Raw genomic sequence first — 26,482 nt, forward strand, 5'->3', positions numbered from 1 at the left:
CAGGAATAACATTGGTGTCTATGGAGTGAACAGGGTCCGTCTGCAATTTGCAAAACCACTGCAACAGTAAAGAGAGACAAATATTCAATAACTTCACTCTTATACATTGTAGTGTCACTAAAATCACTGCAGCCTTCAACTGGCTCCTGTTGACAAAGTGTTTTAACAGAAATGTAAATGCTGTAATTTGATTCTTTTAATGAACCATGTAACTTGAACGGATGTGATGCTGGTGTGACCACAGTGAACACGTCTGATGTTGCTCACAGTGGTCCAAGGGACGCTCAGGGAGTTTGTGTGTTTGCTCAGACTCATGAAAAATTACAGGGAACATTGATGACAACTACTGCCACTAATGAGCAAAATAAAAACTAGTATGAATAAATGACGTGATTTGAAGTTGTAACCCAAAACACAATGTATTGTTTTGGTGCAGTCAAAATGAGATACATTTGTGTGCCACAGAGGCATCAATACCCTGAATAAATGCAGCAAAACCAAGCATCCATGCTGTCAGCTGCTGCACACAATACCACAAATGCAGCACAAGTATTGACAGTAGTTCTTACTCACTTTTATTGTATTTGTACATGAAAAAGATAGTGTGCAAATCCCCAAATACAGTATTGTGCTAAATTCTTAAGGCCACCATCAGTTTTTGTGTTCTAGCAATGTTATAGTGAAGCATACACATGCATCTTTCACTCTTTGCTGTATTATCTGGTTGTATCTTTATGCAAATAAGACAAACATTTCAGAATAAAACACGTAACAGGCTAAAGTCAGTATTTACTGTGACTGCCATTTGCATTTAACACGTCTGCTTGAACTACTTTGGACAGAAAATATAAGATTCACTGCACCAATTTTCACTCAGAACATGTCAAAAGTTTCTGATTGGTTGGTTATGGTTGTATGATTCTAAGTTGGGTCTAAATCCATGTTTTTTAATGTTGAGCTTTACATATCTTAAGAGTTTAACTAATTGTATGGTTGCTAATATTTAAAGTCTCAATCATTCCATTTAAAATGCCAAAAATTACACAATTTGACTGGAATATAATCTTTTTTTTTTTTTTTTTTTTTTTTTAAATCAGCAAGGACACTTTGAAAGGCTAATCAGCAAACAAACTGGATATGAAAGGTTTGGTATTCCAGCTGTTAAAATGTGAAGCATCTGGAGAAATACACAAAAGTACAAGTTGGCTAAGAAAACTGGTCAGAAGTTTCTTAGAGTTACTTCTCTGAGAGACCAGTAGAAGTTTAGAAAAAGGATTTGTTGAGCATCTGACAGCTTCATCTGGATGCTGAGACCTTTCTACGCTCTACATGGAAAGGTTAGATCAGGAGTGACTTCTGTGGAAGACCAGCAGCCAAGAAACCACTAGAGAAGCGCTGACAGACACTTTCCATATTATACCACAAGATTACTTGAATAAACTCTGTGACACTTGACCAAAGGCAGTTTAAGATGTGTTCAGTGCAAAGGGAAGCCACAGTAAGAACTGATTTTAGCCTACAGAAGCCCCTTTGTTGAGATTTTTATTTATTTATTTATATTTGCTGTATTTTCTTGTATCTTAATTAAGTGACAGAATCAAATATGTATGCTAATTAAAAACCTTGCTAAAACCATAAACCTAATGTTTTGCCTAAGATCTTTGAACAGCACTGTAGAGTCATTAGAGATAATCAGATATTCAGACATAAACACAGTTGTGCCAAATATTCACTCACGTACACAGAGTAGAGACATCACACCAAAGTAAGGAGAGACAAAGCAAAGGTTTTAGGGTTTTTTGACAAGCTTTGATTTCTTAAAATAAAAAAAAAATGTCCTTTTGGTTTTTCAACTTTATATTATAAAAAATGTTCCTGTAAACACTAAATATTGTGGTAAATGCAGGAAGAAAATAGATAAACAAAACAATGCAACTGCTGAGAGTTGCTTTGTGCCCTCTGTGTTTCTGTACTCATGACTATGGACCACCATGGCTCAAACATTATACAAATAAATCCAAAATACACACAGGCCACGGCAATATACACAGTATTCATTTTTTAGGTGAGACCAACATCTCTGTGCCACAATTCTAGAAGTATCAAAATCTTACGAAAAGTTCACATATAGTTAAAATAAACAATCAACATCCTCAGCTATAGATTCTAGCATTGGCTGACTATAACATAGAGTACAGTGACTGGACTTGGACAATCTGTGTTGTTCCCAGACATCAACAACATCACAGTGATACTGTAATAAAACAGAGAAGCCCTTTACTTGCACACTTGCTCAGTATCACATTTTACTTCCAACATACACAATCTCTCACCGTCACGTTCATCATCGCAACATCAAAAACTAAATTATTAACAAAGGATTTCTGACAGTGCATTATAAACTACATTATAAAACATTAGATCAAACTTGTCAAGTGCTTGTAATCATCTACAAATTAGGAAACTAAACAAAAAAAATGAATATTAAACTGAGGGTGAGGCCCAATATCATACCTAAGGTAAAGTTCAGGGTGAGTTGTGAGGCTAAACTGATCAAACACTGAGTTTGGTTTTTGTCTGCTGTGAATAATATTTATAATAATAAAATATTGTTGAAAACAGGCAACTGTTGCAGTATTTTGTAACCTTAGAGACCACTTCAGGTTAATGTAAGACACAAGAAATGTAGTACTTCCTTGTTCACTCTGCTTCATCCTCTCAATTCACATTGATGTCTCACATAATTCTATGCAGTTAACAAGCTTTTAGTAATGTTTCTATCACTACTAATAACTCTGCAGCTGCGTCATATAGCATCATGTCAGGACAGAAGTAGCCGAGGTATTTTAGTCATGATGTGCTGATACAGGGTGTGAAAAAGAATAAAAATCTGCTTGTTAAAATCACTAACATCAGAAAATACAAAGGTGGCCTGTCCAAACTAGCTGTGCTCTTTCAAATGCATATGATACCAGAGGTCTGCAGAATGAAACAGGATTTAAGGTTATCGAGGTAACTTCATGTTTAACCCTGCTTTCAGGGCTACAGTGGTGCTTCATTTCTTACCAGGATATATCGCCATGGTAACTCATGCTACACATCTCACCTGCTCTGGAGCAGGTTATGTTTGAGATGACAGATCAACGTGAATAAACAACAACACCTACTGATCAATCAGTGCGTGAACAGTGAGAGGGCCTTTTAGGAAGGCAAGTTTCTAGCATCTAAACTCTTCTTTCTCTAATGAGCATAGATATGACAGTGGAGAGACTCCAGTTGTTCTTGATTTATTTTTTCTGTTGACAACATGCAAATTCAAAGCAATTTTATTTTTCTATAGGCCTTTGTATAGCAATATAATCCAAAACAAGAGAGTGATAAAGCAATAAGCCTTGTAAAATTCTAAGCAGTAAGCCTACTTATCGGTTTAAATAAAATGTTATATTTGTTCTTTAGTTGCTCCCATGACCATTTAACACCACCACGGTTACAGCTCTAGATCTGTAAATGTTTCGACTGCTCATCTGGTGCCAGCATTGTGCCTTATATGTGAACTTACTCACATCCAGGTTGGTGAGCTTGGTTGGTAGGGCCCTGGTGTATGTCGATCTTAATCAATAAAGGGTGACTGCTATTTCTTTAGATACATTTAATTTTCGATCAGGACTGTCTCCAAAATACTGGATTGAGATTGTAAGTTTGAATCTAGATTACAGAAAAACTACAAAAATGCCTGAAATTCTGTCAGAGCTCAACATTCAATGCTGCACTGGTTTTTTTTTTTCACATGTGAACTCTTAACTGTGGCCTTACTGTTAGCCCCGGGTTAATTAATAAAGTTTCTTTTAAATGACTTTTTAATAGGGGTCACAGAAAAAGCTAAGTTTCACAGCAATATTCAACATTATTTTGATGGTCCATGTCTCCCTGCTTTACAGCAAGGTCTAACGAACAATAGAGCTACATCAGAAAGTACAACAGGTTGTGAGTGGGGCCTGTCACCACACAGCATCAGCAGAAAGAAGCAGGGAGTTCCCCTTTTAAGGTGGCTTCACCAGAAATGCTACTGTAAAGACAGTAGATAGCAGAAAAATAAAAGCAACGACAACAACCTTCTGTTGTCTACTGAAAATGAAATTGTAATGATTGAAATGATGTTGCAGTGTGTTTGCATTCAACTGAACTCAAAAGATGTCAACTCTGTTATTTCCCTCCAGCCTCCCTCCTTTGTCATTTTTGTGCTGTTATTCTGAGTACTGAACTTGTGTAAACCTTTCTTTATACCCCCGTGGGAAAATTTTCCTCAATTATTATTCAGTTGTATACTTTACTTTAGATGTGGCAAGACTGTATAAATGTTGCCCCACATTCTGTCTGAACACACCTTTTAGACTCCGATGCAAAAGCTGCTTTTTATCCTTGCAAAGTTCACATCTGCCACAAGGTATACTACTTGGTATATGTGCCTCCACATATTTGACTGCCCACAGCTGTCAGATACATTGGATTGTGCAAACATGTATTTTTTTTGTCAGAACTCTGGATTATCACCCTCCTCTTCGAACAGCGGAGGTTGTGTTTCTTCTTTTCTAACTGTACCATGTGCTCCACTGCTGTGATTCCCTGAGAGGTTCCTCTGCAGTCATGTCTCAGTACATGGCCTCAGTGTCTCGGATGCTTCCAAACGACAAACTGAAAGTGCTTCCTATTCTCTTGGTGACACCGCTGCCTTCTCGCTTTTTCTTCCTGTTCCAGTTCAACAAGGAGGCGGAGCTCTGGCCCTTCGCCCCGCTCAGCAGACGCTGCCGAGTATTTTCCTTATCGCTGCCGTGAGATGGCACTATGGCCCTCCTCTCCACCTGCTGACACACACAGGTAAGAATACTTGCATCCAGCCACTGGCAACCCAAGCACACACACACATGCACACACACAGATGCCCTTCCTTACCTGTGTATCGTATGAGTGTAATGTAACCACACTGATCTCCACCCCTCTGTCACTGCAGCTCTTCAGCATGTGCACCACCTCACCATGCTTGGCCCACTTACAGTCCTGTCCATCCACGGCCACAATGTAGTCTCCTTCCCTTAGTCCTGCCTCCTGAGGAACACATAGCAGTTAGAAAAGGACTGAAAATCCACATCATTGCTTAATCACAATGTGGGATTGTTACATTTTCCCAAGAGAACACGTTTTCAACATAATCATCATCCCTATATGCAGGGCTGCTATATGTTCATTTAGGGGTGACAACCAGCCTGGAAGTCTAGTTTAACTATTCTCACTTCTTCATTAACAGAAAGATCATATTCTGCTTCTGGGGTTTCTCTTTCCTTTAAGTGTGCACATAAAAGGCCTGCAAACTTACAAAGCCCAAAGTTCACACAAGGGAGTTATTCTCTCCCACAGAAAACTGCTCATGTAAACGTGCAGAATATGGGCTCTTTAACAAGACTGCATCATTTCCTATATTCATTTGCTTTCGTCTCTCTAATGTCTACTAGTGTTGAGTGAGAAATCACTGTAGCCTTAATACACAGTGACATCTGAAAACCGATTTATCGGCCAGCCCATTAAATCGGTCGATTATAGCCCTTTTCAAAATAATCATCATCGGCCAGAGTTTTGCCAATTAAACGCCGATATATTCTTAATTAAGTAAGCTACAGCCAGGCAACATTACAGGAGTAGGTTGAGCCGACAGGTAAGTTTGTAACAACGTTGTGAAATCAACAATGACTCAACATGTGTCCTGTTTCAGTTTAATTCTCGTTGACGTGTGTCATGACGAGTGGCACGTGCTTCGTTGCGTCATGCTTTTCATTTACGTTGCATTGCTAAAGCTGTGCTAACTTATCTTAAGTTACTCCTTGTCTGTTTATGTTAGCAATAACATCGCTGTAGTTATGCCAACCTAGCATAGCATTAGCTAACAGCTTAAAAGTCAGTAACTAACTGCAGAAATAACTAAAGCGTACAAAATATTTGAGAGTACAGAATGACCGTTCATCACTCCGTCAGCTGCGTGTTAAGGCACATTTAAGGAGGAGCGATGTGAACGCAGAGGGGAGGGGGTTTAATCAGTTCAAAAGATTAACATTACTGTCTGTCTTCAGCAACCATCATGATGTCATGCCACTCTTAGTTTTACTTTGTCAGAAAATACTATAACACAGTGCCACAGGCTGTAACAGCAACTCACTGTGTGTTGTTATGGAGCAACATTAGTGTCGGACTATTTGTGACCATTATATATTTAAAATGCAACTCTGTCAAAGAAGACATGTTTTACATCTGAGAAAGGCGTCTCTGGTTTTTATTTTGGTTGACATGAGTCCTTACTTCATGGCAAAGACAATAGTAGAGAGAGAAAATGTGATTTAACGTTAAAGGGCATCAGAGGGCTGCAGAAATAATGTTTTACCAGTAACCTCACTCATTATGTTGCTTATATACAGCATATATATAACCTCCCTCTAATTTGCAGCAACAAGAAGTACAAGACAAGATGTATTTCATAACTCATTTATAGACTGACTCTTTTTTAAGGTTATATAACAAAGGTTTAATGCTTTGTTGCATGTTTTTGTACTTGAAAATTCCTCTCAGTTGTAAAGTTAAACAAATGCTAAAGGACAGAGTATTGCAAAACAGTAAAATGTTCTGTCTGTAATTCATATCTTTGTTGTTGTAAGCATTAAGGGACCAAAAAAATAAGTTATTGTATTCCTTATATTTTTTTTTTAATTAATCGGCCGATTAATTGGTTATCGGAATTTTTCTGCCTCAGAAAAATCCATATCGGTCCTAGTGACATCAGTAAAAAACTTAAAGTATTTTTGTTTTGTCGAAGCTCCAGGTTTGCTAAGTTTGTCTCACCTCTGCACAGCCTCCAGGTACCACTCCAGCCACCAAGACAGGGGAGTCTCCTCTGAGTGTAAGACCCAGGCCACCTTCTCTTCTCTGGAGGCAGATCAAACGCACTGGACCCCAGCGAGCTCTCGCACAAAACACCGACAGAGGCCCCTGCATCACAAGGACAGTCATCGTCAATAGGACTTTACAATAGGTGCTAACATTTTTTTTAAGTGGCTAACCGAATTCTTTATGTGCGTTTCCTGTGGGGTTTACCAGTCTTTGGAAGATGTCAGTAACCTGGACTGTAGAGAAGTTGGGTGGCGTGATGTCTGGTTTCCAGTGGGTATGAGCTGTCATAACAAGAAGCCAGTCATTGTGATTTATTCATGGATTAAACGTAATAATTTATTCTAATGTCATAGATGCAACTTACATTGAATCTCTGGGGCCTCTGCAGTTTCATCAAAGTCATCCTCTCGATCCAGCTCTGAGTATTTATCCAAGGAGCGTTTGTGTGTGAGAGATAGCACATCCTGCAGGATATCCATCTTCCTTAGGATCTTACACAGACTGTGGACACGCATGGCCTCTTCATGTCTGATTACTGCACGCCGCAGATGGGCTTTACCTTAATGAAGGCAAAGATATTTTTTGAAAGTATCATAAATAAATTAATGGAACTTTAAGACAGAATATTTGAAGAAATTAGAATATAAATTTTTAAACTTCATGTTCGCACATAAACTTAAATGTACTTCCCGCTGATGTACATGAACTCACCAAGCTTTCGTCTTTTTTCAGGATCTCGTAGAATCTGGCAGAGTGGTGGCCCTGCAGGAACGTTGACATAAAATTGAAGGTAGGCCTTCTCTGCTTCCTCATCACAGTCTTGCCCCTCAGCAGACACTACAAGGCAAATTGTGAAGTTAACATGTATTGATAAACTGATGGTTTTGCGGCATTAGGCAATAGCACACTTTTGGAGGGCACTGGATACTAGGGAACCAATTCTATGACGGAGAAGACAGAACACTTACTGACAGACTAACTGGATGAAATTTACATCAACAAAGTTTTAAAAAAGTATGGTCCCTGGGCGCCCAGATAGCTCAACAGGTTGAGCGGGTGACCCATGAACAGGGGCTATAGTCCCCTACTTTCCTGTCTGCCTCTTTACTAACCTGTCTAATAAAGCCAACAAAAGGCCAAAAAAAAAGTATGGTCTCTGTAAGCCATTTTTTTCCAAAGCTATCAACATATTATCTGTGACATTGTTTTTAGCTGGCAGCATTTGATGCTAATTACCATAGCTATACACTGTGTCCCAAAAGTTTGTTCTCCCCAGAAAAACAAAGCTCAAAGACTGAATGTACAATATAACCAATTTATTCAATAACCACTATTTCCCCTTTCACTTTGATCACGGCTTTCACTCTTTCAGGCATGGAACGTAGGAGGTTCTTGGTTGTGGATGGTTCCATCTTCGCCCACTCCCGCACAGCCCTAGAAATGAGCCGTTACTTGGTGGTCGGTGGTGGACTGGTGACGATGAGACTGTTCAGGATTCTCAAACAGTTTTCAATTGGGTTGAGGTCAGGGGAGTTTGGTGGTCATTCCTCCTTACGCAGAAAGCCGGGTAGATGCTCAGAACATCATTGCTGGGTCTTACAGGCAGTGTGAGCAGGGGCACCATCTTGCATAAATACCAAGTCTGAACATCTGTTAAACATTTTTCATTCAGTCACAGGCCCCAATTTTTTCCTCTTGGACAAAACTGGAAGTCGTACCTTTTCTAGAATGTTGTTGGTATAATATTTTGCATTAACCACTGTTAATGTACCTTGAGGCACAGTGTACAGCTCTGAGAGACCTGAAGCAGACATAGTTATGGAGTCAGAGTTATGTACTTCTTTGTGAAAGTTAGTCTCTTCTCCTTTTGCAGTTTGGTTAATCGCGTGGTACGTTGCCTCTTAAAGCTTTCCGCCCTAATGTTTCTGTTAAATAATGATGCACAGTGCTCTTAGAAACATCTTCTCCAAGATTTTTCAGCCTCTGACTGAGTTGCCGGCATGAATGGTGTCTTTTACCCTTGGCCTTTCTCATCAGATCCTTGGCTCTTGCAGTTAGGCCAGATGGACGTCCTGAGCAAGGCAAGTCTTAAGGATCCTCCTTTGTTGTACCTTTGCCGCCACTTCTGCACCAAGCGGATATTTCTGCCAAGTGCTTGAGCTTCCTGCTAACCAGTTTTTCCTGCATTTCAAAGAGCAATGGCCTGTGAACGAATCTCACACTCTGAAAGAGTAGCTTTTCCACCCTTACTCTTTGCCATGGTAACAACATTTCCAAAATTTGGTTGTGAGTGTAATGCCTTTTTGTCAGACAGGACCTGACAGTTTGACCAGACAAACAACCGAACAGTACCTGATTGATCAGGTGGAACTCATTTTGGTGACAAACAATCAAACATGTGATCCAGTGGGGACAACAAACTTTTGGGACATGGTGTATAGCTAGATCAATAGTTAGCTAAATCCTCCCACAAAGCTTAAACCAAAAACAATCCAGCTCCAAATAAACACTTCTTGTTTGCTATTTGGACATCTTGTACATCTAAAAAATTTTTCCTCTTTTCTCCTATGAGCAATCAAACCAGGATTGACAGATATGTTTTTTTTAGGGGCATCGTTGATATTGGTTATAGGTAATTGTGAAAGGCCAAAAACAAATATATGGAACCAATATACAGTAAAAGTTATTTTTAACAGCATGTGATAGCAGAGAATCAGGGAACAATTACTTTAACAGAAATAGGAGTGATAACATTTGAGTGTCATGACACTATAGTGCTCTCTTGTTTACTGTGATTAACTGAGATCAATGACAGTTTGTCCTTTGTACTTCTGTCTGCTGTTCTTTTCTGTTTGTTAATGTTTTTCTATTTTATCACTTTTATTGGCAACTACAGTTCATGCCTTAAAGCAGTATTAGTTATTGTTCTTAGACGCTGTTTTAGGGCAATCTATGGCTGCCCCCTAACTTATCTGCGAGCTGTTAGCATCGATGATATGCCAAAATATCTCCTGTGGAAAAAAGTCTAGACCTCACAAAGATTTTAAAACACAACATCAAATTTGCCATGTCTTCAACATTTTTAAGATATTTACCAATGAAATTGAAAACTGCCTATTAAGTCTTCCAAATGCCTAAAATAAAAATACTAACAGTAAAAACTAAATGTGGTTTAGACAGAAGTTACTTTACAAAATATTTAAATATTTGACTTACACACATGGTCACAGAGTGCAACAGCGGCATAGTAATGTGAGAGAGCACGGAAATGTTCAGATTTGACCTGAACCATGGACGCCCATGAAAATGGCACGTAGTCCTTCATCAGAGGCTGTGTCATGGTCTGCTGCACCAACAAGTAAACATCTGACACCTACAGAGTACAGATGTGCATAGAGAGTGAGCATCACAGGGCAGGGCTCCAGCATGCAAGTAAAATTCTGTCATGTGTAACTTAACATTTTTACTGCTCACACTGCTGCGTCTGGCATTGAGTAGGACTGTCTGTGTATCTGTGGGCAGCCGCTTAAGTAGAAAAGTTACTGTTTCAACCAAAGTAAATCTGACAGTAGTATGCCTGACTTCACTCTTTTTAAACTAGCTAGTTTTTAACCACAGTCGAGAGACTTTAGGGTCTATAAATGCATATCAGGTGTTTGGTAAATTGTAGCTTCAGAAGGGATCTAGGTTACACTCTCTGGATAAGTCTCTGTATGCACATGGGTCACACAGTACCACCCAAAACCACCGACATACTCAGCGTGTGGGAAACACAGATATGACAAATCAGCCAACATGATACATTGCATTTACTGCAGAGAATGTGGCCAAATATTGCTGAGAACAAAGCTTTTGCTGGCAAAGTATTCTTATTCCAAACTGAAACGTTAAAGCACAATGTCTCCAAGAAAACAACGCTGTATCATGGCAGGTTTGAGGTTGGTAGAGCAGCATTTTTGAATGGGCAAACCAAGGCAGTGAGAAATCAGATATGATGATAAAATTTACCACTGCTTATAATGTAACCAAAAAAAGAGTTCCAGATCAGCCTGATGGAAAATAACAAACTGCACATTTATTCCTGTTTACAATCAGCTGACAAAATGTGTTAGCAAACAACCAATTTGAATGGGAACTGATTCGGTGCTAAATAGTACAGTGAAAAATGTTAGGTGCACCTGTGCAGTCAATGTAAAAAGTTAGCCTGGAGCCCTGCAGTGTATCAATAGCAACAACACAGACAAACCATTGATGTGTCAACTCACTCGTGCGGCCTCTTGTGCCAGGCAGAGTTGGGAGGTAAAGTGTGTGTCCTGTGTGGTGAGTGTGACACGCTCAAACACACACTCCTGCACCTGGGCAACCATTAGTCGGACCAGCATGCAGAGTGACGGGCAACTCATGTCCAGACTCGGAGCATTGGAGAAATTCTCTTTCAGGTAATTAAATGCACCTAAACAAATATACAAACACAAAGAAATGGTTATGTCTGTAGAATATAATGATCTTAAACCCTATTAAAAAACATATAACCATATTTCATGACATAGTAAACCAGGAATTTTATAAAATTGTTCATGTGAAATAATTTGACTAGAATGTTGTTAAATACCTAAAACTGAATTGAGTACACAACTGACTAACTTGAAAAAAAGATCAACAGAGGATAAAAATGGATGGAAAATTAGAAGTTGTAGTAATTAAATGATTTTTTTTAAATTACGATGTAGGAGGTAAACGTTAACAGGTTCAGTTGTTCTTGTGTAAAACACCCATCCCACCTATCTATGGATGGACAGCAGGGGTTCAGCTGATACTGTAAAACAACGCTTCTTTATGTTTGGAGTTTTACAAAACATGAACAATGCTAGTGGAACATCCAGGTGTGTGTGCGTGCCGTTTTCCACTACCTGCAGCTCGTTGAAAGGCGTCTATAGCTCGGTCTATGCCACATGCTGCAGAGCGGTCCTGCCGTGCTCCAATCTGCGTGTACAAAGCTCCGATGTTAAATAACACACTTCCCTTCTCAAAGGCCAACGCACGCTGACACGACGGAACGCCTGTCAGAGAGTCATACCTTAGAGACAATAAAAAGAGATAAAATTACGCATTAAGCTGTGGTCGTTGTATAGAACGGGTAATGATAAATCAGTGTATGATTTAACGTGAATGTAAACACCTTTAAGTTGCACCTGAAACTCAGCAAAGGAACTGACATACTGTATAATCTGACCATACTGTAATGTCCTGTTAAAGGTTTTTTTCATATTTTGTTAAAACTAAACCCGTAGTGTACTTACTCCTAATGGCAGGCAGTGTATATTATCTTTGGGGATTAAAAAAAATATAGTTTAAGTCAAATTTATTGGGTGCTGCAAAAACATCAGGCAGTGAATGTGTACATCTCACAGTTTCTTAATTTTTTTAGGATAATTTGCACCTGCTTTGTAAATTGGTTTCTTTTGTGAATGTGTCTTGACGCACATACATAATATCTTGACCAATCACCAATTATCTCTCTATGTAAGTGGGCCAAATTATTGGTTTTGCAAAATTCAATAACCCGCAGCGCAGTGTAAAAGCAGGGTGTGGTGACTACAGAAGCTATGAAAGTTAAAAAAAGGGGTTCAAAGTTTTTAGGCTCGATGGTAAACTGTAAAACACAGAGGGTGTAGTGTAATGTAAAAATTATTTGTATGGGTCTTTAGGCTGATTATTTAAATTCAAAAATCACTGACATAAAACCCACACAATACCTAAAAATTATGTAGGTACTGTAATCTCCCTTTGGACAATCTCCTACAGTATCTATTAACAAATGTCCTCCCTTAGCTTTCTTTACCATTTTTGTTTTTTGAAGAAAATAACTTTCATTATGATTTTTATTATTATATAATTTTTATATCTCATTGTAATCAAGTGTTGGCATTTCACATTTCTATGTTATGTTCTAAAATCCACATAACATTTTTAACTTTTTTTTACCCTTGTGAGTTAAAAGCAGTGAAATCATCACATTTCATTCATTTCAGTCAAAATGAGGGTGGCAGAAAGTTAACCTGACATTTCTTGTTCATTGCATGCACTGATTTAGCGTCTGTCTTATTAGTTATATTGTTTGACAAACTGAATAATTCAAATGTCAGTTTATTAATACATTTTTTTTATCATTTGCAGATAACTAGGGGAAAATCAGTAACTAAACTTACCTTTAGTTTGAACAAAAGCTTTTACCACCTGACTAACTGTGTACATACCTGGTCATCTATGGAGCGCAGTAACTGCAGTCTGGCCAGCAATAAGACACCACACAATGTGCAGATGCTCTCTTTTGGCTTGGTTTTAGCTACATTTTGTAGATATTGCTAATATAAAATCCAGTTAGTTACTGCATTTTGCCTCTGTAGTGCAACACAGTTTGTAAAAGAACAGTGATCAGGTCTTACCAGTGGAACTGAACACCCAAATTTCTGTGAGCAGGGAAGAAGCGCTGGTCCAGGTAGTATAACTGGTTGTAGTATTCCATAAGTAGCTCCAGGCCGGCCTGGTTACGGCTGGGTGTACGCATGGCCTGACCCAAACAACAACAACACACATATGTAACGACACATCGAATGTCAGACACTCAAAAGCTGTTTTATGTGAATATTTTTTTCTCCTTCTACCGTTTCTTTCATCTCTTGTAGGAAGTAGAGGTCTCATACTGGACCAGTTGAATGTTTGTTTTGTATGAAATTGTATGGCCACATTTATTAACCTGTCTGAGCTCAATAAGCTCTTTGATCTCCTTGTCATAGAGAGAGCTGTCCTCTCCGTAGTGCTCACAGATGAAGTCCTGTAAGGAGAGACAGAGACATGATGGGAAATCTGTTTCACATGTGCACATGTACTTATGTATTACTCCTTCAACAAACTGCAGAGGACCTTTAAAGCTGCAAATGCCCCTCAGAATCCTTAAGAAAATCTATGTACTATGTTGTTCTACATATCCGGTCAAATACCAGGCTTGAAATAATACACTAGAGCCTCCTTATTTTGTCTTTTACATTATTTTGTGCAGAAGATTAAACTACTGCATGCGGCTAAAGAAATAGAACTGTGAAAACCCTTGTGGATGTGAGGCATATGGGTTCTGTAAAGCGTCTTGAGAGAATCTGGATTGTATCTGGCGCTATATAAATAAAATTGAATTAAATGGAATTGAGGTTAATTTGGTTTTTGCAGTACTAAATAAATCCAGTCAAGTGATGTACGTTGTCTTCGTATCTTATAATTACCATCAGAGTGAAAATTGCTTGTAAAAAAAGGCTAACCAAATTCCTCCACCATCATTGTTCCATTCAGATTTCTAATGTTATTCTCTGCAAGAAAGTGAATAAAGTGGTACATGGATGCTGTCATCACCTGGACAGAAACAGTGAAGTCCACCTCTTTGGTTTCTTTTAAGCCGAGTGGGATCATGGGAACGTTGACAGCTTCACTGTGAAAACACATGGGTACAGTATGTGTGTCTGTGTGTGATCTTTCACACGTTAATCCAGGTAAACAGTAGCGTACGCGCGTAGCGCAGGTGTCAACCATGATTGCTTAGGCACTGCCATCTGCTTGTTTTCATCGGGCGCTGCACTTGCCACTTCATTCCGCTAATAAGCAAAGCTAAAGCCAAGTATTAACCCTTAGCGACCTGTCACCTCCCACAGTCATTCCCTCCCATTCACAGTGACCACAAACTTGCATGTATGCACGCCACAGGGTCTTTAATGACACTCTAATCAGGGGATTTTTCCTCCCCTGTTCTTAGGCTGTTGAGGAAAATATGTCCTGGCTGTGACATACAACACACACAAGACTTGGAGGGAGGCTGGCTGACATGCACAGCCTCTTTAACGTGACAGTGACTAAAACCTTACTGTCAAGTTCAAAAACAAATTGGCTGACACAAAGCCAGCGATAAATGAGGACGTCCACACAGTGCATGGTGTAGATGCAATAATCATTATTCTAATGAATGTGGTCTGGAATGTGTGGGATATAGAATTACTGGACCGTGTGTGTGTGTGTGTGTGTGTGTGTGTGTGTGTGTGTGTGTGTGTGTGTGTGTGTGTGTGTGTGTGTGTGTAGTAGGAGCTACCTGTCCATCTGGTAGGCCTCCATGTTGCTGTTAAGTTCCTCCAGCTCTTCTTTGAGCAGCTGCAGATTGGAGTTGACGAAGCTGAGCTCCAGAGCCACCGTTTCCCTTACCTTGTTGTTGGTTGTCGCCCTGCAGAATACAACACACGCACACAGGATCTCATTATTCATGTAGAGTAGAACATGCTACAAATAGGTAATGTCAAACTTCCATTTCCCGTGTGACCAGAGAAAAGATCTGGTGTTTTAAAAGTACTTTCAGTCAACATGCCAACATCTCTAAATGACAAATCTGAGGTTCAGTCCTCAAAAGATCCAAAAAGATTCTAAAAATAAACTCTGTTATAAAATCAGAATCTGTAATTGTCCACATGAAAAATGATTTAGATCTGATCTTAAAAAACTACTCAGGTAACAGCAAAACATGAATACTACAATAATAAAACAGATATAACGATAAAGAGGGAGCACAGTGGTTAGCACCATCGCCTTGCAACTAGAAGATCTCCGGTTTGCGTCGCTGCCTTCCCACAATCTTTCTGCGTGGAGTTTGCATGTTCTCCTTGTGCATGTGTGAGTTTTCTCTGGGTTCTCCGGCTTCCTCCCACAGTCCAAAAATATGCTGAGGTTAATTGGTGATTCTAAATTATCCATAAATGTGAATGTGAGTGTGATTGTTTGTCTATGTGTAGCCCTGTGATAGACTGGTGACCTGTCCAGGGTGTCCCCTGCCTTCATCCTAAGTCAGCTGGGATAGACTCCAGCACCCTCATGACCCTAATGAGGATTACGTGGTGTATAGATAATGGATGGATGGGTAAAATAATAAAGCAAGCCAGTAGGCATTGCCACTGCTGAATTAGCATAGTCCACCAAGGTCAACATTATACTTAATACAGAATGCAATATATTAAGCTTGTTGCTACTTTAATAATTGGCCTTACTAATCAATTGACACCAAACAAAACAACAATATGTTTTGCTGTGTTACATATAACTAGAGATACCACTTGACCATCTTCACTCTTCTTCATTTGTTTAACATTTGTTTCCATTGACAAACAGTGAGATCTGAATTTGACAGTACACATAAATATCTGACATTTCAGTAATTAAAAAAAAGCAATATTCACACTGTACTGTGTAAGAAAAAATGTATAGTTCCTAAGCTGCTTTTGGGTTTTGACCCATTTTGGCTGTCAGAGACCCCTGGCACCTCCTGGCTTTACAAGACTGATGATGGTAAGGTTAGGTGCAAAAGTAAAGTGATGCAGGTCTCACTCCACCCTCTCCTCCATCATTCACTGTTCATTCAGTAAAACACTATTCCCTCCTCCACCAAACACAGGGGGAGGGTCTTAGTGCTGAGTAAAGCAGCTCACACTGCTGTGGGCTGGTCTGGGGTCAACAACACACAATGTTCCTGGATATCTGAGGCATCATTGAGTTGCCATGGTGATTGATGATATACAACATGCGGATGGCAAAGAGGCAGAGGAAATTTCCCTAATTATGCAACCATTAAATGTCACTGGCCAAATAAGAAGGCAAGACTGAGTTGTGTCTAAAGCACAAGCAGGGCAAGTGAAAGAATTGTGGCTGAATGGCTTTGGCAAGAAGACGGCAGCAAATAGTGCTGGACAGGGGACATGATATTTGTAATCAGGTAAAAGATTCAGAGAGGAAGAGATAAACAATACAGCGTGTATATACACTATACATACACATAATATAACATGATCAAATTCAGATTATTCCAAATTATTGTAAATATGATTACATGTGACAAATGAAGAGTAAATAATGTGATTTTGACTGAAAAAAATATTTGTAAAATTACTTTTTAAAAATGTTTTATCTACTCAATAACTAAATATAGATATTGGACCGCAAATTGGACATAAGAAGCATGTGGAAGAAGTCACCTTGAACTGTGAAACTATTTGGGTGGGTTTTTACATGTGATTCTTTAACACATGACCAACCTTTGCTCAAAGTTTTAACTGAACTCAACTTAAATTACGTTAATCAGTCCACACAGTCAAGTCAGAGATGAAGGTAAAACAACAGTTGTACCCCTCTCTCTCTGTCTCTCGCTCTCTCTCTCACGTGCAAATGCGCGCGCGCGCGCGCGCACACACACACACACACACACACACACACACACACACACACACACACCTATATCTAGGCTCAAGCCAAGGGCAATCTGATTAGTCAGCTTTAAATGGGCTGCCAAATATCCCCTTTGTACACACCCACTTGCACGCACAACATACTGCAGCTTTTGAGGGAAAAACAATTATATCTTATTCATCACATAAGTTATCAGACAAATTGGAAACATTACTTTAAAATATTTTTGTCATAACTGAACCAGCTGACATGAACACCAGCATTAATTTGTTACTGTCCCTCAGCTGAATTCCCACAGAGAAACACATGCTGCAGCACACAGCATGACGTCTTCATCAGCCAATCTTAAAACCCTTCTTCCATCTGTAATTAGCATCTTGAACCCCTCCGTCACCTCCCACATGCCAGCATTTGTACTCCAACCCAGTGCCACAACAGTTCCATAGCAAGTGAAGTGAAAATGAAAGCTAGATGGTTGATGTGTGTGGACTATTCCAGTTTCCTGGAAAGGGGGGAGGGCAGGGGGAGAAAAAAAAAGGTCTGACAGTGCCAGACAAATAAGTGGGGGATGAGCTTGCCAGAGCTCAACTGGGAATCTCTGCAAGGGAACAGGACGGGAGGTGGACACAAAGCCGACTGATTACAGGCCGGCAGCCTGTGTGGGGGTCCTCTTTGTCTCTGTAACCATGCGTCCCAATAGAAGTGGCAGGAGAGCTTTTTTTTTATTTCCCCTGAACTGAGTCATCACCTTTCAGGATAACAGCCTGAATCCGGTCAAAAATGGAATTAGGCGGAATGATTTAAGAAACAAAAAAAAATGAACGAAAATCACAACCTGTTTCAAATTAACCTGATAACTCTGATACCCGATTGTTTAAATCATTCAAACAATAATGTCAAACATCCACCTGTTCCAGCTATTCACATATGACAATTTGTTGCTTGAATGTCTTGCTATGCAAAATGTCAGAAAAAAATCCTGTTTTCTGAAGATCAAGATGATTCAGTTCATTTGGCTGTTTTGCTAAAAACAGCAATCCAAATCTGAGATATACAGTTTCCTGTTCATCTCAGTAGCCTTCATTCCTCACCAACAAACATGTAAATTGTATGCATTTTGATGTTGGTGGTTTTTTTTGTACTGAAATAAGTCTTACTCTTAGCAGTGACTGTGAGGTGATGAATGGCAGGTATCAAGACATTCAATGAATGTTATCAGTTAGGCATTGAATGTGAATGCCTGCATACATTTCCTACAAATTGTATATTTCTGAATGCATAGTGTGAAAAAATGATAGCAAGTATAGCAAACCTGAATAATTTTGCTTGCTCTGAGAAGCCTCATGCATGCTGCATGCGTTTTGCCTTCATGCCCATTTCCGCTCTTACAAAAGACAACAATGTTTGCTTGAAAAGTTATGATTATCAAAAGCAGTCAATAAAGTTTCTATTGATAGATCAATCTAGTTTTCAATTTTGTCCATGAGTGTATAGACAGGTATGTGCTTTATGATTCATGCCCAATCAACTGAATTTACAACAGCTAAACTGCAATCAAGGTAGGTGATGAAACAGCTCAAAGACGATTAAGTATCTGAGCTAAATTTCAAGTGTGACAGTAAAGGGTCAAAATATTTATATTAACTTGAAATTTCAGTTTTTCTTCTTCAACATATTTGCAAAAATTTCTCAAAAGTCTCTCTCTCTCTCAATATTTCATTTTGAGGTATTGAATGTACAACGATGAAGGAACAATTAATGTAAATGATTTTATCGTAGTGGCTGCACAGTGGCGTGGTGGTTAGCACTCTCGCTTTGCAGCTAGAAGATCCCCGGTTCGGTCCTGGCCTTCCCGGGATCTTTCTGTATGGACTCTGCATGTTCTCCCTGTGCATGCATGGGTTTTTTTCAGGTTCTCTGGCTTCCCCCCACAGCGCTGAGGTTAATTGATTATTCTAAATTGCCCGTAGGTATGAATATGAGTGTGATTGTCTGTCTGTATATGTGGCCCTGTGACAGACTGGCAACCTGTCCAGGTGTTCCCTGCCTTCCCCCTAAGTCAGCTGGGATAGACTCCAGCCCCCCGCGACCCTAATGAGAAGGGATGGATTTAATTGTAAGGCTGTAACATTAAAAAAATGTGAATAATGTGACAGCGTTTGGATACTATCTGAATGTACTATATCAGCTTAACTAATTTTTTTTTGTTTAACTCTGGATCACTAGTCAAGAAAAAAGCATGAATCTGAAGAGGCCACTTTGGATTCTGGAAATGTATACAGGGGACTTTTTCTGTAAAGACCCGCCAAACATTTCAGTATAAAAGATAAATTACTAAAAAATAATGATCAAAATAACGTTTTCATTACCTTGCTATCTTTCATACATCAATCCCTGGGAAACTAGTTGAAGCCATACAAGTACAAGAATAGTAGCGAGGTTGTTTTAAATGAACGACATTGTTGCTTTTGTGCTGATCGTATTAGATTTTGACACAGCCCCACTAAGGATGCAAAAAGTAGCTCTTTGCTTTAATTAAGTGGCTCTTTCTGCTCCTCCGTTAACTCCCAAGTTGAATCTTTATGAGTGCAGGAGTGACAGCAAAGGCCCTGCAACTGTGTTTTCACAGAGTATTGCACAGTGGGTTATTCAAGCTGTAAGCTACAAAAGCATAGATCAAATGTATCCATACACATGCACAGTCACACTCAGATACACATACAGACACACACACACACACACACACGCACACACACACACAGACACACACACACACACACACACACACACACACACACACAGACACACACACATTTGTATATGTCTACTTTCAAGCTCTGTACTAATATACCTCAGAGCGGGTACTAAACATGTGCAAGCCTGAGAATTAGCTGAGGAGACAGAAAGGGTGAGAGTGAGTGGGAGGGAGGGAGAAAGGGAGGGAGGGAAGGAGGGAGGGAGGGGGAGAGAAAGAGGCAGAGAGAGGAGCTGGATAAAGATGATGTTAATGTTTTCAGAGAGAGTACTTTGATGTTTTGCCACCATTTCTTTTTTGACTTCACCCAGTTTATTCACCAGTAAAACTGTGTGAATGACAGCTGGCTGCTTTAAGACGCATAACCATTCACAGTTCTGTGAGTTTGGTGATTAGCCTTGTTGGTGCTCATGCTGCCAAAGTATGCAGTGCTACTGTTTTGTGTGAAAAACTTTTTCTAAAAAAGACATGAAAGAGCAGACAAAAAAAAGCACAACATAGTGATAGAGACAGGCACATAAACATGCATGTTCATGCACAGTGAACACTAACAGAAGCATAAAACTGGGCGGTGCTGGTGTGTGTGTCTTTTGAAGGGGAATGATCTCTGACCTTTTGCCTTCACCAGACTGCACCACAAATGTGATAGAGCTAACAAGTCAACAAAGGGGTGCCACACAGATGAGAAGTGAATAGCATTTCTCATAACATCTGAAAAAGTATAAGCTGATTTAGAAGTAAGTTTGCCCTTTCCAATTAAAATGAATGCCATGAACAGTGGACCTGCCTTATTACATGTGAAACAAGTGAAAATGATGACAAATAGTTCACGAAAAAGAGCCTAACCATTTTTATCCTTGATTTTGTCTTTAAATCCTTTTCTTCACCATGCATAAAATCACTTATTTCGATTAATCTGTAATTAATCTGAGGTTGGGCGATGTAGACATGGATTTTTAACATGTTCCAATGTAAAGTACCTCAACAGTGACAAAACAGTAAAACTAAAGGTGTTTGTTTTTTTTTTCAAACTTAATTCTGCATTGACAAAGTATTGGTGTACCACATAAGCATCACGATCATTGGTCTGACCCATTCCAGCAGCTCACCTAAACAGGTTCTCCGCTCCAGCTCTCATGCGCATCTCCTTGTTGATCTGCTGATTGATCCGAGCTCGTCGATGCTGCAGTTTACTGCGCTGCGTCTGGGCAAAAGGATCACAACCCTGCAAAGGAAATAAAGAAGTGGAAGAGGCAAAGGAATTGAGGCATGACAAATTACAACAGGAAATCTGACCATTTGATTTTTCTGTTTCTAAGTCAAGTGGTATGACTTGATGCTGAGTCAGCTAAGTAACAAGTACTGTACTGGCCCAATATATGACAACCCTGACTGTAAAATGTGTTGTAAAAACAAGAAAAGTACTCAGAGAGCGCAGTACTCTGCTAAGGCTGCTCAGTCGCATGATTTCAGATGGATAAGTCCCAACAAGTCTGCAGCGGTGGATTTGTAGCAGGATCTCAATCATGTGATCGTCAGCAGGCAGCTGACATAGTGTTCACTTGTCGTCATAGTTACAGTGACATCATGCCACTATCTTGCAATGATACAGAAATCTTTAACAAATCCATGGATCCAGACTATGAGCCGCATCACTGCCAAAATCTAATCAGTTGGTCCTTGTTTCATTTCTGACCTTTCCTGAAAATTTTATCCAAATCCGTTTTTGAATAATGTGAACAGACACAGACAGACAGACAGACAGACAGACAGACAGACAGACAGACAGACAGACAGACAGAGACAGACAGACAGACAGACAGACAGACAGACGTACGTCGATCATCACATAACTCTGCTGCATTCCTTGACGGAGTGATAAAGCTAATCGATAGAAATAAAACATAAGATCCTAAAAATTTCAAATTGAGTGCTGGAATTTTCTTTTCTATTTTAGGAGAGTCGGGATGAACTATTAAATTCGTTAACAAATCAGTAATAACCATCTTGAAAGCAGCTGGCAGAGTGACAGAGTGACAACAATTTGTGAAGGACCACATTACTTACCTAAGTAATGTGGTCCTTCACAAATTGACTTTACACAAACAAAGGGTAAAGAGAGTCAGAGAGAAAGTGACAGCAACATTTAATATAGGTTCAGGTATTATGGAGGCAGAAAGAACTAGATAGAAAAAGTATAGCAGACATATACTGCGATCCTTTGTGAAATTACTTGCTGTAAACCAGATATCACGTTAGAATTTTTGCTAATTCTTAAGGGCAATTTAAACAGTTAGCAATACAGATAAACTTTGATCCCTCACAGTGGAAATCCACACATCAGTAGTTTAAAAGACATAAGCAGAAGGGGGAAAGTGATGAATAACAGACAAAAATAAAGCAGGATAAAAAGCAAGACAAAATATAGAAAAAACAGAATAAAGATAAAACTAAAAACAAAAAGATAATAAAGACTATATACACTATATACACTATGTATACCTTTCGCATATGCATGTATGATGAAAGGTGTAAAGAGCAAAATGTCAATGCTGGACAGCACAGCACGCCAGAGATGTAGGAAAACGAACAGCCCAGGAGAGAAGAGCATTGTGAATGCTTAACATGATAATAATTTGCCTTGATACAGCAGGAGAACCTTCTCCCAGCAAGATAATAAGTTTAGTAGGACTTGGTGATATGTCAGAGTTGTGTATCTGTCTGAAGATTTAACAGCCTCTGAAATCTCACTTCAACGGGCAATTTGCCAAGAACACCAGAACAGCTTCTCCACAGCCGACTGCTAAACGTCTGCTCACTAAATTCAGCAGTATGAGTGTGAACCACACCTTCACACTTTAAGACAAACAGATGTACAGTTATGTGACAGATGGAGAGGTTAGACTATCAACATGATCAACACTCCCTTTCCTTATCCATGTGGCTTTTTCCATCACCTTCTCTCTCCCTCTGCCTGACAACTTGTTTAGTAAATGGACATTTTTCATTTTCTCACACTCTTTCTTCCTTTGTCTTTCTTGTTCCCTCTCACCCAGTTAAGGTGTTTGTTTAGCATGCGCACGTCAAGTAATCCTCAGAGTGCCTGTGTGGATTAGACCTCTGGCCGAGCTCCCACCTCTGCTCTACCATCAGAGGATAGAGGCTGCTTGACATCTGTGCAGATAAAAGTCTGAAAGCCTGCGTCAAAATACTTCCATGTACAGGTGACTTTCTTTACACACGTGGACAAAATGGTTGGTACCCCTCGGTTAATGAAAGTAAAACCCACATTGGTCACAGAAATAATTTGAATCTGACAAAAGTAATAATAAATAAAAATTCTATGAAAATTAACCAATGAAAATCAGACATTGCTTTCGAACCGCGGTTTAACAGAATTATTTTAAAAAATAAACTCATAAAACGGGCCTGGACGAAAATGATGGTACCCTTAATATTTTGTTGCACAACCTTTTGAGGCAATCACTGCAATCAAACCATTTCTGTAACTGTCAGTGAGACTTCTGCACCTCTCAGCAGGTATTCTGGTCCACTCATCATGAGCAGACTGCTCCATTGTCTCAGGTTTGAAGGTTCCTTCTCCAGATGCCATGTTTCAGCTCCTTCTACAGATGTTCAATAGGATTTAGATCAGGACTCATAGAAGGCCACTTCAGAATAGTCCAGTGTTTTCCTCTTAGCCATTCTTGGCTGTTTTTAGCTGTGTTTTGGGTCATTATCCTGTTGCAAGACCCATGACCTGCGACTGAGACCAAGCTTTCTGACACTGGGCAGCACATTTCTCTCTAGAATACCTTGATAGTCATGAGATTTCATTGTACCTGCACAGATACAAGACACCCTGTACCAGATGCAGCAAAGCAGCCCCAGAACATAACAGAGCCTCCTCCATGTTTCACAGTAGGGACAGTGTTCTTTTCTTGATATGCTTCATTTTTGCATCTGTGAACATAGAGCTGATGTGCCTTGCCAAAAAGTTCCAGTTTTGTCTGTTTATCTGTCCATAGAACATTCTCCCAGAAGCTTTGTGGCTTGTCAACATGCAGTTTGGCAAATTCCAGTCTGGCTTTTTTATGATTTCTTTTCAACAATGGTGTCCTCCTTGGTTTTCTCCCATGAAGTCCACTTTGGCTCACCTTTAATGTCTTTAGAGGTTGTTTTGGCCTCTTTTGTTACCATTCGTATTAGCCGTCTCTTTGATTTTTCATCAATTTTCCTCCTGCAGCCACGTCCAGGGAGGTTGGCTACAGTCCCATGGATCTTAAATTTCTGAATAATATGTGCAACTGTAGTCACAGGAACATCAAGCTGCTTGGAGATGGTCTTATAGCCTTTACCTTTAACATGCTTGTCTATAATTTTCTTTCTAATCTCCTGAGACAATTCTCTCCTTCGCTTCCTCTGGTCCATGTTTAATGTGGTACACACCATGTCACCAACCAGCACAGTGACTACTTGTAACCCGATAAATAGGCCGACTGACTGATTACAAGTTTATAGACACCTATGATGCTAATTAGAGGACACACATTGATTGAACATGTCCCTATAGTCACATTATTTTCAGTCTTTTCTAGGGGTACCATCATTTTTGTCCAGGCCTGTTTCATGAGTTTATTTTTTTAAAATAATTCTGTTAAACCACGGTTCAAAAGAAATGTCTGATTTTCATTGGTTGATTTTCATAGAATTTTTATTTATTATTACTTTTGTCAGATTCAAATTATTTCTGTGACCATTGTGGGTTTTTCTTTCATTAATTGAGGGGTACCAACAATTTTGTCCACGTGTGTATCTGTGTCACTTGGACAATGGTTCAGTTCACAGTCAAACAGCAGAAGGTGAAATGCTTCGTCTGTAATCAGGATTTTCTTTTCATTCATGTTTTCCTCGGGTGCTCAGATCATTTTTAGACTACACAATAATATATTTCCATTTATGCTGCCTGATATATTAACTTTACATGATATGAGATCAATGCCAGGGCAAATCGAGGTGCAAAACTGCTTTAACATTTAAAATGCACATACAGTATCTACGGATAATTAAAGGATCAGCTGACACAATTAACAAAAACACTTATTTTCCCACTTCAGATTTTTTTTCTGTATTCAGCTGCAATTTTGTTTTTTATCTGCTGGAATTTTGCAATACGGCCCACTGAGACCTCTGGTACTACCTAAAGTGAATGAAATTAGATTTATGGCGCCTACATTAAAAAAAAAAAAAAAAAGTAGCTTCACATTACACAATCAGTCCAGTGGGTTACCCTAAGTAAAGTTGCCATTATGTTTCTGTGACAACGTTCAACATATCTTTGTTGACCTGCACAGTGGACAGTTTTGTGGGTAACCACAAGCTGCAGAGGCTCCAGGTTGAAATGCACAGCTCCGAAATTGGAACAACATTTGAGCAGCCCTGGACAGAAGCAAGTTCACTTCCCAAACAAACGTCTCTGAATGACCTATTTCAGTCTTTATTACAAATAGTTTCAATTAAAACACATTAGTGTACCTTTCCTTCCATCGAACAGTTCAAATTCTGTTCACCTCCAAAGCATTAGGCTGGTCAATACAGGTCAACATGTCAAAACTCGGGCAAATATACCTGCTAATACTGGTTATCAGTGGAGCACCGAAAGAGTTAAGGAAGGAAACAGCAGTTGCTATTTTTTGTCTTGTTTTGTTTTGTTTGTTTGTTTGTTTTTTACAACAATGCTACAGGTGACAAAATAATCCAAACCGTTTTGGCACAATTATTACGGGAAAAACACTGTATGCTTAAACATGCCAGTTCAGACAAATTCATCTTTTAAGTTTAGGTTTAATTGTTTTTTTTGTTTTTTTTAAAATCTCAAATAGTGTAGATGTGTGTTTCTTGTTGATGTTATGTATAAATAAGAAATAATGTCCGACAATAACACGAGTTATTCTTGTATATAATGTACGTACATTTCAGACTCTAAAAGTAACCTCATTGTTTATAAGCATTTTTACACAAAGAACCGTGTTCAAACACTAGAAATGGTTCTCCCACCTTTCGGATGCTTCCACTGTGGCTGCCATCTGCGGGCAGCGTTAAGGGGATGTCGTCGTCCGACCCACCGTCTGACAGGGACATCTCAAACTCTCTGTGGGGAACAACGACAGTCGTTTTTCTCTCTCATGAGCCACTGTGCAGAACTACTTGTCACATACTGTGTACTTTAAGCACAACTCTCAGCTTTTAAACGAAGAAAATAACAGCTTTGACGCAAACAGCATTAAACTAAACTTAACGTTAAGTTAGCTAACATTTACCACTTGCCTCGTTTCTCCAGGTTCCTCCATCGTAAACCAACGACACTGGCAGCCGAGAAGTCCCTACATTTCTCCAAACTTGTTCGCCAAATCTATCAAATTCCAAGTAAACGCAAAACGCCAAGGAGGAGATACTAATAGATGAACTTTTCACTCCCGACAACAAACCAGCCTCAGCTCTCTGCGCTTTAATACCGCCTCCTCCACTAGC

At 39.4% G+C, this 26,482-nt stretch overlaps 1 protein-coding gene across 2 annotated transcripts; it reads right to left on the reverse strand.

Moving 5' to 3' along the window:
• Window positions 1-552: 552 nt before the first annotated feature.
• rhpn1 (rhophilin, Rho GTPase binding protein 1) lies at window positions 553-26,482 on the reverse strand. 2 transcript variants are annotated; one of them, XM_023291205.3, is made up of 16 exons: window positions 26,279-26,482; window positions 26,009-26,102; window positions 21,061-21,176; window positions 15,062-15,190; window positions 14,335-14,410; window positions 13,688-13,765; window positions 13,377-13,501; window positions 11,841-12,007; window positions 11,196-11,383; window positions 10,147-10,303; window positions 7,642-7,767; window positions 7,295-7,489; window positions 7,135-7,211; window positions 6,883-7,029; window positions 4,951-5,103; window positions 553-4,859 (listed from the first exon to the last, which is right to left on the reverse strand). In XM_023291205.3, exons 1-16 carry the CDS (start codon window positions 26,299-26,301, stop codon window positions 4,650-4,652), a joined length of 2,061 nt encoding a protein of 686 aa, XP_023146973.2. In that variant the 5' UTR covers window positions 26,302-26,482; the 3' UTR covers window positions 553-4,649. The 2 variants fall into 2 exon arrangements, with proteins under 2 accessions (XP_023146973.2, XP_023146972.2); XM_023291204.3 differs by having other exon boundaries at window positions 553-4,862.

The sequence above is a fragment of the Amphiprion ocellaris genome, chromosome 2, assembly GCF_022539595.1.
Source record: "Amphiprion ocellaris isolate individual 3 ecotype Okinawa chromosome 2, ASM2253959v1, whole genome shotgun sequence".
Lineage (NCBI taxonomy): Eukaryota > Metazoa > Chordata > Actinopteri > Pomacentridae > Amphiprion > Amphiprion ocellaris.